This window comes from Oryzias latipes, chromosome 13 (assembly GCF_002234675.1).
Source record: "Oryzias latipes chromosome 13, ASM223467v1".
NCBI lineage: Eukaryota > Metazoa > Chordata > Actinopteri > Beloniformes > Adrianichthyidae > Oryzias > Oryzias latipes.
This window is the reverse complement of record NC_019871.2, coordinates 21317703-21331965: the sequence shown is the minus strand read 5'-3', so window position 1 is coordinate 21331965 and position 14263 is coordinate 21317703. Positions and strand designations below refer to the sequence as shown.

The 14263-nt window shown below is 36.7% G+C and overlaps 1 protein-coding gene across 1 annotated transcript in view; it reads left to right on the top strand.

Annotated features, from left to right (window-relative positions):
• The window catches only part of dync2h1 (dynein cytoplasmic 2 heavy chain 1), a gene marked incomplete in the record, with an annotated part of 109720 nt that overhangs the window by 62583 nt on the left and 32874 nt on the right, over positions 1 to 14263 (top strand). Inside the window, 7 exon segments of the mRNA XM_023961587.1 lie at positions 4532 to 4675; positions 6768 to 6857; positions 11971 to 12036; positions 12405 to 12455; positions 12533 to 12586; positions 12760 to 12891; positions 13298 to 13370. Coding sequence (XP_023817355.1) covers positions 4532 to 4675; positions 6768 to 6857; positions 11971 to 12036; positions 12405 to 12455; positions 12533 to 12586; positions 12760 to 12891; positions 13298 to 13370 — 610 coding nt within the window.

Below are 14263 nucleotides of genomic sequence, written 5' to 3'. Positions count from 1 at the left end.
AACACATTACTAAAATGCTAATTATGCTAACTATGCTAGCTATGCTAATGTGGCTAAAAGTACTAGCATTGCAATCAGCATCATCAATTGACTCAGAAAAACACATTACATAAAATGCTAATTATGCTAACTATGCTAGCTATGCTAATGTGGCTAAAAGTGCTAGCTTAGCGATCAACATCATTAACTGACTCAGAAAAACACATTACTTAAAATGCTAATTATGCTAACTATGCTAGCTATGCTAATGTGGCTAAAAATACTAGCATTGCGATCAGCATCATCAACTGACTCAGAAAAACACATTACTAAAAATGCTATTTATGCTAACTATGCTAGCTATGCTAATGTGGCTAAAAGTGCTAGCATTGCGATCAGCATCATCACTCACTCGGAAAAACACATTACCTAAAATGCTAATTATGCTAACTATGCTAGCTATGCTAATGTGGCTAAAAGTGCTAGCATAGCGATCAGCATCATCAACTGATTCAGAAAAACACATTCCTCCATTGGTGAGAGCTATATGCCATAAGTTGATAAAAACCCCACTTTTTCCAAAATGGCGGCTTTTTTGTTGATTTCATCTCCATAGCAACCATTTTATGTTTCGTACAAATCGGTAAAAGTAAACTTTTTGTCGTCCTTAGCAACAATGGTTTTATGTTAACCACGCCCACATTCCTTATATGTCCATATCCAGTGTTTTTCAATGTATTCAGTTTCAGGCATGAATGCATGCATTCAATTTTCCCTGTTTTGTATTGAAATGCTTGGGAGTTATAACAGTGCGCCACTTTGCTAGCTTACCACGCGCACGCCGTTCAAAATCTACAACTTCTAATTCCAACATTTTTTCCACAGTAGCTTGCCATTGATGCCCAAAAAGTTTCGAGACGATCGATAAAAATTCCAACGACAAGTTTACGTTTGAATCCAATGGCAAAGGTGTTTTTTATAGAAAATTCAAGATGGCCGCCTTTTCCCGAGGTCAAAGGTCGACGAAACTCCAGAGGTGATTGTAGACTTACGCTAGGGACAAGCGCGTCAAATTTCGTGAAAATCGCTCGAAAAAAAGTTCATTTTCCTATATTGTGTAAAAACGCGAAAAACTCAAAATGGCAGATTTTGGCACAAAATGGCCGCCAAACCGTAGGTCGTGTCGCCATCATGTAATGATTTCAAAACTTTATTTGGATATACCAGACAAAGTTATCTGGGTTTCCCTAGCCAATTCTTAAAAAAAAAATCCGAAATTTTTTTTTTTAGCCGAGTCGGCACTTTTTTTTGCGATCGTTTTTTGTTTACCACGGCCACATTCCTTTATCGATTTTGTCGTATCTGACATCATTTTGTTCAGTGTGGGCCAGGGAATCGTATATTTCATTTTCATGACATTCCGATAAAATATGTGCGAGCTAGCTAAAATGGCGACGGTTGCGAATTCGCCACGCGCACGCGTTTCAAATTCTACAACTTCTAATTCCAACATTTTGTCCACAATTGATTGCCATTGATGCCCAAGAAGTTTCAAAAAGATCGCTGAAAATTCCTAGGACGAGTTTTTGTTTGAATACCTTACTAAAGGTGCTTTTGTATGAAAATTCAAGATGGCCGCCCCTTCCCACGGTCAAAGGTCAACAAAACTTCTTTGGTTATTGTAGAATCGTGTTTTTGGCACGTGTATGCAATTTCGTGAAAATCGCTTGAACAAAAGTGTCGTTTTCCCATATTGTGAAAAAACACGAAAATCGCCATTTCTCTGAGTTCGTCACAAAATGGCCGCCAAGCCGTAGGTCGTGTGGCCATCCCATAATGATTTCATAACTTCTTTGGGATATCTCCAACACGCGTGTTTTGGTATCGTAACCGTATTTCAAAATTTTTTTTTTGGCCCCATAAACAGATTTCGGCCCATTCATTTTTTTGACGGGAACACACGCCATGATGTCATCATCGTGGGGGGGGTGATGTTCTCTTTTCTCCAAGAATACTCCAATACTTTACTCCAATTTTGGCGAGTTTTCGGGTATGTGGCGGGGGTCAAATTTGAGCTCAACGGATCCGTTAGAAAGAAGAATAATAATAAACATTCGAAAAACAATATAGAAGTTTTTGCAGTCAGGTGGCCTATGTATTTCAATGCGGCCTGTGTTTTACTATAGGCTGGGCATGTCTTTTTGGCTTTAAACCCGTCTTTTGAGGGCTTTTTGGGGCTTTTTTGGGTTTTTGTCGTCATTTTTGCGACTACAATTTTGACGTTTGTGCGTTGGTGTTGTGCGTGTGTGTGTGTATTTTTGTTGCGTTACACAATTGTCGTGTCGTTGTGTGCTTTGGGCGACTTTTGACCCCATTTTTTGGCGTTTTGACGCGTTTTTTTTGACGTTTTGGACTTTTTGAGTGTTCGACCCTCGTAGCAGTTACAATATGGTCCTTGCAGTCTATGACTGCTGCGGGCCATAATAATGAAACGAAGCAGAAACAATATAGAAGTTTTTGCAGTCAGGTGGCCTATGTATTTTAATGCGGCCTGTCTTTTACTATAGGCTGGGCATGTCTTTTTGGCTTTAAACCCGTTCTTTGAGGGCTTTTTGAGGCGTTTTCGTGTCTTTGTCGTAATTTTTGCGACTACAATTTTGTCGTTTGTGCGGTGGTGTTGTGCGTGTGTGTGTATATTTTTGTTGCGTTACACAATTGTCGTGTCGTTTTGTGCTTTGGGCGACTTTTGACCCCGTTTTTTGGCGTTTTGACGCGTTTTTTTGACGTTTTGGATCTTTTTGAGTGTTCGACCCTCGTACCAGTTACAATATGGTCCTTGCACTCTGTGAGTGCTGCGGGCCATAATTATGGTAAAAGCAGCAATGCTGTTGATGGTAAAATTTGATGGAGATACCTGCCTGTCCATCATAGAGCCACACTGTCTTCCTATTGTGATAAACTGTGAAATAAATAACATTTGTCCACCTATGGTCCAAGTTTTTTTTTAGATGTCCACTATCACTTTTTTGATAGAAACCCTTCAGCCAATCAGAGTCAAGCACTCACCTCGAGCCTAGTATAAAGACAAAATATTTGCTGGTCTCATTACATTTGAGGTTGCTGAGTGAGCCACATTATGCACACAGTCAAACCCAGGAAAATATAAAATCAGAGATTTCTCCCTGTATACATTCTTTTGAAAAAAATAAGTACATTTTTATTTATGTAGCTCTTTTCACATTAAGAAAATAACAAAGTTTTTTAAAATAATAAAAAAGCGCATAAAGCCAAAACCCAAACACAAATAAAAACATCAAACACTTACATGACCTGCTAAAAGTGAAGACTAAATATAAAATCAATGTGAAACCAAGTTCAACTAAAAATGTTTTTGCATAGAACCTTCTTGATGTAGCGACAAAAGAAGGGAATTCCAAATATTGTTTGAAAGGCAAAATCTCTTGTTGTGTGGCAGTTTTTTCTTTTTCTTTTTTAAAGTGGAACTTCAAAAATATTTTGTTTGTAGACCTCAAAGATCAGGCCGAACAGCAGGGGGGTTAAAGGATCAGTAACACATGTTAGAGTTTGCAGAAAGTTTGCACGTTCACCCTCACAAGTTCTTTAAATCAAATTAACTAAAGACGGTTAACCTGAACCAGCTAGAAAACAAGCAGCCTGCTAGCTTCCCATGCTGAACCATTTTTGCAGTGGCTGAAAAATTCCCAGAGAATCAGAATTAAATGGGAGATTACAACAGTGTAATAACTCTGCCTTATCCGAGGACTTGGAAGCAGTTGGTTTAGTTCGACGTTTTGCGTCACAACTATTGTTACTCTCACTGACATTGCTGATAAGAGGGAAAGAATATTCCTGCAAGCAAATGTAAGTGAGGCTCTTGGCAGAGGGACATGCATGACAAAGGACAGGCAGTGACAGTTAGAGATGAAGAAGATAAGGGATTCTGGAAAAACAGAATAGCACACATTCTATTCTGTGAATTTATCCTCACACGCACATATTTTTTTTCTTTTCAAAGCTATTCCGATTTCTCCTTAGCCTCTTCTGTTCAAATCCTATTGAGTGAAACATTCAGAGTTCATCCCCGACCGCCGTGGTGCTGAATTATTTTCTATAATTGGCAGCAAAGATCTGACTGGTGGATCGGTTAGTCTCTGTGCAGCTCAGGTGTACGGGGACAGATGTATTGATGCATTACACCATGATCCTCTAGAGTGTAGTGTTTCACCAGGAGCAGTGATGCTTTTTTTCTCTGTTTCTCAATGCATCACCTCTTCCCTGTTTTGGGTTTCTGTTATGCACCTCTTGCTTTCTCCAGATTTTCCTGTTCCATCACGTCTCTTCTTAGAATCTAACTAAATAAAAGTCTTCTTTTTTCAAGTCATTGACTGTTTTTTTTACATAACAGTGCAGCATACATGGTTCCAGCCACTCTTGAGGATGACCTTTTCCCTCTCTTTCTTTGTCAGCTCATATTATCGCTTTCTTTTGTTTGTTAATTGTTTTTTCTTTTTCTTCATTCTTCCTTTCTAAGGAGCGGGATGCTTACCTACCTCTTGCAGAGAGCGCAAGCAAGATGTATTTTGTCATCACAGACTTGTCAAAGATTAACAACATGTACCGCTTCAGCCTGGCTTCTTTCCTGCGCCTCTTCCAAAGAGCTCTTCAGGCCAAAAAGGTAAGTGGAAACGGCTTTTTTTCTTACACACAGATTATGTAAAAGACTGTTACATGAATAAATCTGCGTTTGTTTTTATTTTGCATTAATTACAGACTTTAAATTGAAAAATTGAAATAAAGGACCTTTTTGTGCACATTTCATGAACTTACATAGTGCGTTGTTTTTATGCCTGCATTATTCAGGCTCACTGCAAAATAACACATCATCTGACTAAAGTCCTAAGGTCACTTGATGTCTTTACATCCTACAGATTCCCCTGTCATGCTTTTCCAAAGCCTTTTTTTCTTATATGATGATAAAAATCGTGTTCTTAACATGTTCTTGTGGCATTTTTCTCATGATCGAGGACATATGTCTAAAATTGCATTATCGAGTATTTCTTTATTTAAATCGTTGTGAATCTGAAGCAGAAGATGAAATACTATTTTGAACAGAGCAGAAGGTGTTCATTTTTAAGTTTCACTTAACTTTTAAGGGTAAAGTTCATCTTCACGCTCTGTAAAAGCCTATTTGTGATGTAAAAAATACTCTGGACGGGCCAGACGCAAAGGCGATGGGAAGGGGTGCGGGGTTGCCAATGATTCTGTCCACATCTCAGAGGCAAATTTTTAATGAAGTATTGCCGTTCTTCAGGAACTATGTCCTAGCAAATGATTTTGGCTGAAAATAGGATAATCATGATTAAAAAGCCACTAGGAACATTTTGACAATGAAAGAAGATAGGAGTGGGACTTTGCCTAGCGTATATGTGAATGAGTAATGTGTCTGGAATATGCTGACATTTTATATCTATAATATGCAGTTATTTTAAATAACACGTATAAAACATAATTAAATTAGGATTAAATATGACAAAGCAAACTGTTTTGAAATCACAAATGATAAAACTTTATTATTTTTGACAATAAAATAGATTGAAATCATGATTGTTAACTTGGACCCTAGAGTGACACTTGTGTTCTGTGCCTATAGTTCTTATGTCAATTTCAAACAACTTAAATAAGTTATTTACTGCATTTGTCTAGAGTTTGGCAGAAAGAAGCTGTTCCCTTGGGGGTTTCTTTACATATTAAATGAACAATCTTGCTGTTGCTGTTGTCTGCTGGAGTTTCCATCCCAGTGCTGCATGAATGCACAGCAGCTGCTGGATTACAACAACACTTGAAAAGTATATATATATATATAAGTAAGTGTATATATATATATATATATATATATATATATATATATATATATATATATATATATATATATATATATATATATATATATATATATATATCACCAACATTAACCTTTTTTTTTATAATTTTTGATTATTTCTTTGTTGATTATTCAGAATTTCACTACCTGACTTAAATACCTTGAGTGCATAACAAAAGATTCAATTGGACCCATTTCTGTGTATTTATTCTTGTACAAATAAAAAGGTTCTCTCCTATTTATTTAAAGGACACTTTATATCTTTTGAGCTCCTTGTTTATTTTTTTGCAACTCCTACCGCCTGACGTACTGCTCTCTTATCCATCTATGTCCTTAAAACTGATAACCAGAGCATGTTCACCTCCACTTACACACAGTATGTTCTGAGATGGAGCTTTGATTCTCTGCTCTAGTGGGTGGCGTCATGTGTGTCAGCTCAGCTCCATGTCTGTGGGGTTGCTTGTGGTCAGAGCAGGTGCACAGATCCATCCACCTCCTCCTGTTCAGATGCTTGTTGTTTTGCATGAGAACGTTTAATTTGCTCCAGATGCTTCCTGTGATCAGAAAGAGAAATGTACCCTCTTCTGGCTGACATAACAGACTCCTGATTGCTGATTGGCCCCTTTGGGAGTTCATTCATAACTTCAAATGAGTCTCACTACGTACTGTACAGAGCTGCACCGTCTGACTCCTGTGACAGTTTGAATCCTTTTCAGAAGTTCTTGGATAAATACACAGAAAATCTTCAGAAAAAAGAAAGAAAACACGTTAAATATGTCATGGTTGTTGAATAACCTATAAAAAAGAAGGGTAACTTTATGGTGATGAAACAGATGACATGTTGAAGTATACAACTCTAAACCTGAGTGTATGTGGGTGTTTTTAGGAAGAAGGAAACACCGAAGTGCGGATTGCTGCTTTGCAGGCCAACCTGAAGAATATGGTGTATGAATACGTCTGCCGCTCACTTTTTAAGGTAACAAACCTTTTGACGCTTTTGTGGAACTGAAAACTCCTCATTTTACTGTGGTGATTTGGTCGTACTGACCTTACCTTGGCTAAATACTGTTTTACTGAGTAAGACATTCTACTGTAGTCATTGTCAAATGTGCAAACATAAAGTGGCTGATATAGTTTTACATTTATTTTATTCAAATATTGGATTTGTGGAGCTGCAGCTTCATGTTAGACAAAGCTATTCAGTCTAAAATATGCAAACTCTGACATTTGTTTCAGTGCAGACTCAATGATAAGTGTGCAGTGGTTAAACAAAGGCGTCTTTAATTCACTTTAATGACTTTTCCAACCACATCTTATTTTAGAAAATCCAGTCTATCCCAACAGTACGATGTCTAGTTCAGTTTTTTCCAGGTTACAGGATTTCTTACAAAGTAACACAGGGAGAAATGACATTTATTGTTTCATTGTATTTTTAATTCAGTTTTTTAATGTGTAAGTATTGCTGAATGCAAGCCAGTATTGACTTTTTTTGGGATTAATAAAAATGCTATATGCTGTAATCAATCAATTCATTGATTACTATTGATACTTTTCATGTTGTTATCATATATATATATATGTATCAGCCATGTCCTAATTGCAAGTTTTACCTTTAGTTCTTGTAGTTTACAGTCACCCATCGCTTTTGCAGTCAGGCTGTTTCATGGAATTTTTTTTTTTTTTTACAATTTTGCTTATTTTCATTGTATTTTTTTTTTAACAACATATTCTGTTTTAGACTATCGATTGGCTCTAGACTATTGTCAATCCAACCTTCTTCATGCCATGTCTCCTGTACAGAATGCGTTTGGCTGGCTAAATGTATATAAGTCTTTAATTGGAATCAGATCCTGGGTTTTATGCTTTAATACTGGACCATGACCGTTTGTTTTACCTGTGAGTTAACAGAAACCTTAGACTACAAAATAAAAGAAAGCTGCATTTAAAAGACAAAAACCAGGAGTGTTTACTCCAAATATGGATTTTTTTGTGACAGTTGTTCCCACACACCATAATAATAATGCATAATATCCAGCTGTCTATTGTTTCAAGGATGCTGCTAATACTGTAAAGTTGCCCAAACAGTGGATTCATGTTTATTATAATATCTTGAAATACCAGTTAAGGGTCACCATTTTTTTTCCATATCCGTCCCACCTTAAAAGTTGGACGATACTGCAATTGGCATCTGATATTTTTGCTTCCACTTTAAGAGTAATGGGTTAAGTGAAAATCTAAATCACGTATTAATGATTCCTACATGAAATCTAGGGAACAACTTAAGTCTAAAGCAGCTGCAGACAGAGGATGAAGAAATAAATGTTACCCTCAAAAGTTATGGAAAACTAAAAAAAGGACAAATTAAATTAAGGCCTTCTTCAGCATCGTATAGGCCGGTCCATGAAAATATTCCCTGACACCAAAACGGCTCAAGCCTAAAAAGTTTGGCGACCACTTTAAATAAAAGACTATAGCTAGCTGTTGTTATCAATTCATGAACATGGCCTCCTTCACCTCTTGCAGATCCACCGAAAGTTGAAAACCGAACATCCACACATATGTTTCCCTCCTTCAAGTAACAGCGTTGAGCTAACACTATAATTAAATGTCAAATATTGAGCAACAGCAGTCATTACATGGACCTGGCAGCGTGGCTTCTCCGTGTGTGCTTGTATATTCACTCTCCTGTGCTCCCTGTATGCTCATATGAATTTCAAGCAGCCCAGGCGAGTGTTAACTGCTGATCGCATCGCACACTTGCTGAATTGTTACACGCAAACACACATCCTGCATTAGTGCAGTTATTAGCAATGAGAAAACATTGCACTACTTTGTCACAGCTTGTGTCAACATGAACATGTGTGGCGCCGAGATAACGGAAAAGTACAAAGGGGGCAGGATCAAGCGAACGGATGAAGGTGGATAAAAACCTAAAACAAGAGAGGCTGTGCGATAGAAGAGGGAGCCTTAGAGGTGAATAGATACAAAAGTGAAAATCCAGATGTATTTTTTTTTATACATTCAACCAAAAGACAAATTGGATTTTTTTTAAGAGTGAAAGGATCTCCATCAAAAGTTCAGATCAAAAGTTCAGTTTTACGTGTTACTTCAACCTCTTGATATCCATTAGTTTGGAGAAAGTTGATTAAGTAATGCTGACAACAACAAAAAACGTTTTTTTTTCCACCGTTATATCTTTTTTTCAAAACTTTCATGTGAATGACCGTTCTCATCAGTGAAAACATTTACAAATATGTAAGGCATAATGGCCAGACAAAGTGTGCATTGTTAAAAAATTAACGCGCGCCATGGAAGCCTGAACTGAAGCGCTTTAATTTCTGATGATGCACACTTTAAAGCCCACTTATACCATGGTCACTTACAAAAGAAATAAATATTCAACCAGTTTTTGGTACTTTATTCTTGTTATTTTTTTCGGTTTTGATAGCTTTTTTTTCCCCACAAAAAGCGGACTATTTGTTACGTGGTGTGACACGTTGTCATGGCAATGGCTGGACAGCACCAACCTCGACTGCAGCTGCAAAGGACAGCTATATATATATAGAGGCTGATTATCAAATTGGGTTAAAAAAAGCATCAGTTCAGAGATAAAGTTCACCTCTTATCGCTTGTTTTTGTCCAGACGATGAAGTAAAAGCTTGTTTTAAAGGAGCCAGCGCAGTGATATAGAACTTTTAGACTAGGTGACCGGAACGTCTTTTTTTTGGCGTGTGTTATCACTGTGGTTTATCACTTTTTAATCCACACCTAGCACCCAATCAGAATTGAGATTTCACCCGGACCATGGTATAAAGAGAGATAAATAGTTGACTAGGAAAATGAAGTAACATTTTTAAGTTTTTGGTGGGGAATGTCACACCTTTCATAATTTTGTAAGTGGCAGGGCGGCAGTGGCTCAGTTGGTTGAGTAGGTCGGCTAATGATCGAAGGGTCAGCGGTTTGAACCCTCAGTCAACTGTTGTTGTGACCTTCCCCCTCCCTGCCAGGCAGATAGGGAGGGTATATTCTCATTCACATTTGCCCACGCAAAGATTCACACGCCGATGGCGCCTCCGCCATTCTATAATCAATGTCTTTCCCAAGGACACTTCAACACATGGGCAGGCAGGGCTGACCTGTGATTGACCTCTCTAGTTCTACCTCTTCACCAAAGAGGTGCAAACAAACAAATGTGGCGCACAAATAAAAATTATTGTGTTAAAAATGAGGTCTGAAAAATAACAAGAAACTTTCTTTGATGATTGAAAAGTTTGTCCAAAAGCAAAACTTCTCAGTGTAAAACTAATTTGTGTTTTGGCATACACAAATTTGGCGTAGCTCTTTAATCAGTTATAGAGCTCCCTGGAAAAAAAGGTGTTTAGGTCATTTAATCTCAATACTTTTTGATTGAATTATTTCATTTCTCAAAGTGGACTCTTGACAAATCCAAGGCTAATTCTCTGACATGTATAGACTTGCAAAAATTTTGTCATACAGCAGCTAAACTAGAAAGAAAAATCTAAACATCTACAATCCATGCAAATGAATAAAAATAATATTATAATAAAAAAAGGAAAATAACCTGAAAAAATGATTTAACAGCTACATAAATTAATCTCAAATTATATATTTGAAATGAGACAGCTGTAAATTCAATTTAAGACAACTAAATATGTACTTCTAAAAGGCATGTCAGACATTAGATTCTGCTTTCAGATGTTTTGCGGTTATAACTCAGGCATAAAACATAAGTCAAAAAGGGAAGGCTAACAAACAGCACGTGGAGCTCAGAGCTGTCTCCATAAGGAAAGATGCAGAAACGGTCGTCTTTTCAAAAATTGGTCTAAGAAAAGAAATTGCTTTAAGACTACCATGAAAATATATGTTGTTCAATGTATATTAAACTGTATTTTTTTATTTGACACATCTTGTGTCCACTGCAGAGGACATTTAGAAATGAAACAGTTTAGCCCTAAAAAAACAGACTCACTATGTTTTAATGTTTCTATGAGACTTATCTAAAATATATTAACATTTTAAGCTAAAATTTTCCAAATAAAAGGTTGTATGCACATATTTTTCATCTTCCTATAAAATGATTAAAAACTACATTTCCCAGAATCACACCTCTGGGAAATGGCCACAAATGTCCTCTGTAGAAACCAACAGGAGATAATTCTATAGTTTGGAGTTATGTTTTGCAGATAGGGCACACATAACGTCTCGTCTCAATGTTATGATTGTTAAAATGTATGCATTTGCTGCAGTTTGTATTGAATTCTTCTATATTCTAATCTATTTTTCTGTTTATTCTAAATCTGCTTGTTTTTAGGATTCTGACCACTGTTTTTACTTAAGTAGTAAATGATGTTCATTATGCTTCCCATTTTATTCCTAAAAAAAAGTAATGAACGATTCAAACTAATCTGGACACTTTTTCTAGCCCCTTTTTGTCACTTCTGCAAATTGAGGCATGTTACTCACTTGCAAACTCATTTCAGTTTACTTGTCCTTATTGGGAATTTAACTGCATAAAAATTAGATTTACATAATTCCGCATGACAACTCGGGAAATGGCTGGGTTGGATTTCGTTGTGAATGTTCCAGTTTGGCAGACATACATTTTAGAAAGAAAATAGTTTGATGACCATCAATGCAGTTAAATAAATAACGTCAGGGCAATTTATTTCACAAGGATCAATTAGACAACATATAAATTTGGGAATATTCATCATCTGTTTCTATGGAAAACCTGGACTCTTTATCTTCATTTTGGAGGACATGATGGGACTTGAATAGGCTTCCTGATAAATTAATGCTTCATTTGTCTTGGTTTATTTTGTTAAAGCTGTTAAAGACACAGTACACACTTTTTTTTTTTGTGAGGGGGGGGTTGATTTGCCTTTTAAAACTTTGCAAAGCTTGTATTCAGATAACACGAATCCAATCTTTTACACCAACATACTCTTTCTTTTCTTTTCATTTATATTTTTTTTATGTATGGGGCTGGGGGGCTGAATTACTCTTATTTGGAGTAAAGTTTTGAAAAATAATGATGGATGGTGTTTGTCACTTTTTTTCTCTCAAAGGCCGATCAGTTGATGTTCGCCATGCACTTTGTGAAAGGGATGCACCCTGAACTCTTCCTGGAGAACGTGAGTTCAGTTTCATTATTTTATGTATCATAGATATTGAAAGTTTCACATTGGACTAAGAATGTATTATTTAACTTAAAACTTGAGAAAAATAAGGTACACACTGAGAGGCTCTCAATGAACATTTGACTTGTTGTGAAAGCCATTTTTAACTTTTTTCAATCTACAAAAGTAACATAAGGACTGGTTTTCTACTTCATTTTTGTCCTGTTATTCATTTAAGCATTATACCCTGACAATTATTTTTGGTTATTGTTTGACTTGTTTTTTGTCATGTGGAAAATGCAATGAATATATTAAACAGGAAAGTAAAGTATAAGCTTCAACCTTCAACTAAAAATCCTGCCTAACTGTTTTGTTTCTCTTAGGAGTGGGAGGTGTTTGTTGGATCTATAGTGGGAGAGATGTTTAAGAAAGAGGTGAGGAGGTACTAAGGGTGTTAAAAAACAAACAAATCCAACTTGCTTTTCTGACTTAACATGTCTTCCTTTGCTAGGATTTCCCTTCTTGGATTGGTCAGGAGAGACATGGAGCTGTGGCCGTTTTAAAAGTAAAAGCTTTTTTCTAAAAGCTTAAAGAAGGATAATATCACAGTAATGATGAAGATGAGGAGGATTTAGAAAAACAACATTCAGAACAGAATGTCGTTGGTCACTATCAAACTACGGATTGAATCTTGTTTTCTCCTTCATCGTTTTGCCATTCCTCACCTCTCTTTTTCAGGCTACATTCCCTGCTCTCTACCAAACCCTCTGTTTGAGTGACTCGGACCTTTGGCTGTCCTTCATGCAAAGCTCACAGTGTGAACAGGAAATCCCATCATCCATTGCCAAAAAGATGAGTCGTTTCCAGCAGGTCAGTTTTCTCTTATTTTCTTAGCAGTTTGATTGTTAGTACTGTATAGATTGTTTTGTCAATCGAAGACAAAAATAATAAGTCAAAGTCAAGTCTGTTGTTAACAATTCTTTGTTATTTAGCTTGTCTTGGCTTCGTACATATTTTTGTTTGTCTGTTGGGTGGTGGGGAGGGTCAATAGTCCTGCAGTGTCAGTTAAGTTCGATCCTGTGCAATACAAATATGAATTTCTGTATAGGTGTAATTTCTTTTTCTTACTGTTTAGGAACTGATCAATCCTATAAGTTTTTTAGTAGCACCATTAGTACCATTTAGTACCATCTTTAACATAAATTGCTGAATGTCGATACAATTGATGCAATTCCCTTTCACACAAAAAACATGCCTTTGTTGTATCACTTATCAGGTTTTGATGGTTCAAGCTGTCAGGCCGGACCGCCTGCAAAGCGCCATGACTGCCTTTGCCTCCCACGCCCTCAGTAAGTCTTTTGTATTTCCAAGTTTTGCATTAATTTCAGTTAGTTTTTGTTTTGTGCCTATTAAAACTTGTTCAAAATGTGCATAAAATATGTTTTCCTTAAAAATACCACACAGTTAGTAGGGTCTGAGCATCCATGCTTAGATTGCTGCCCCTGCAGCCCCGTCCCGGTTGAGTAGAAGAAGATGGATGGATGGATGGATGGATGGGTTTTGTTTTTGAAAATTTAGCAAAAGTTTTTCCTCTAACTTTTTTTGGGGCATGGGTGTCTGAACTAAGTGCCCTAAGGTGAACATAACATTCTTATTTTTAATTGTGTAAGAATATATGGCACATGTTTTTTTGTTTGTCTCTGTTCACTGTGGGGTTTCCTGTCAAACAAGCTGCACAAAAGGCTTTTAGACCACCAGCAGGTCTACTCTGATGAAAATATTCAGCTAAATTATGAGCAGGTTTTAAACCAAGAATTGTGGCATACTTAGTATCAATCAAGTTTGCATTTTGTACATATATGCTAAAACACCTCAATTTTCCCACAAAAGGAAGCTGTTGTGCTTATATGATGCACCAATCCACTTATTTTAAAGTTAAAGGGCCATTTGCTCTCCATATCCATTGAAAGAGCGTTGAGCTCCAGACACATTTGTGCTTTTTAACTTTTCCTCACACATCATATCAGTAATACTGCTTTCATGGCGTTCCATTTCCGCAAAAGATACAAAAAAATTGGATGTGCCCAAAAATCTGCCCAATGATTGTAGATAGCAATAATGAAAATTCCTACTGTGTGGAGCAGGAGTCAGTCATTGCATGTTGTCACGGTAGAAGCTGTCAGTAATTGTCGAGTACTTGATTTTTTCAAATGTCTGCCCATCACGCCAATGATGATACTTA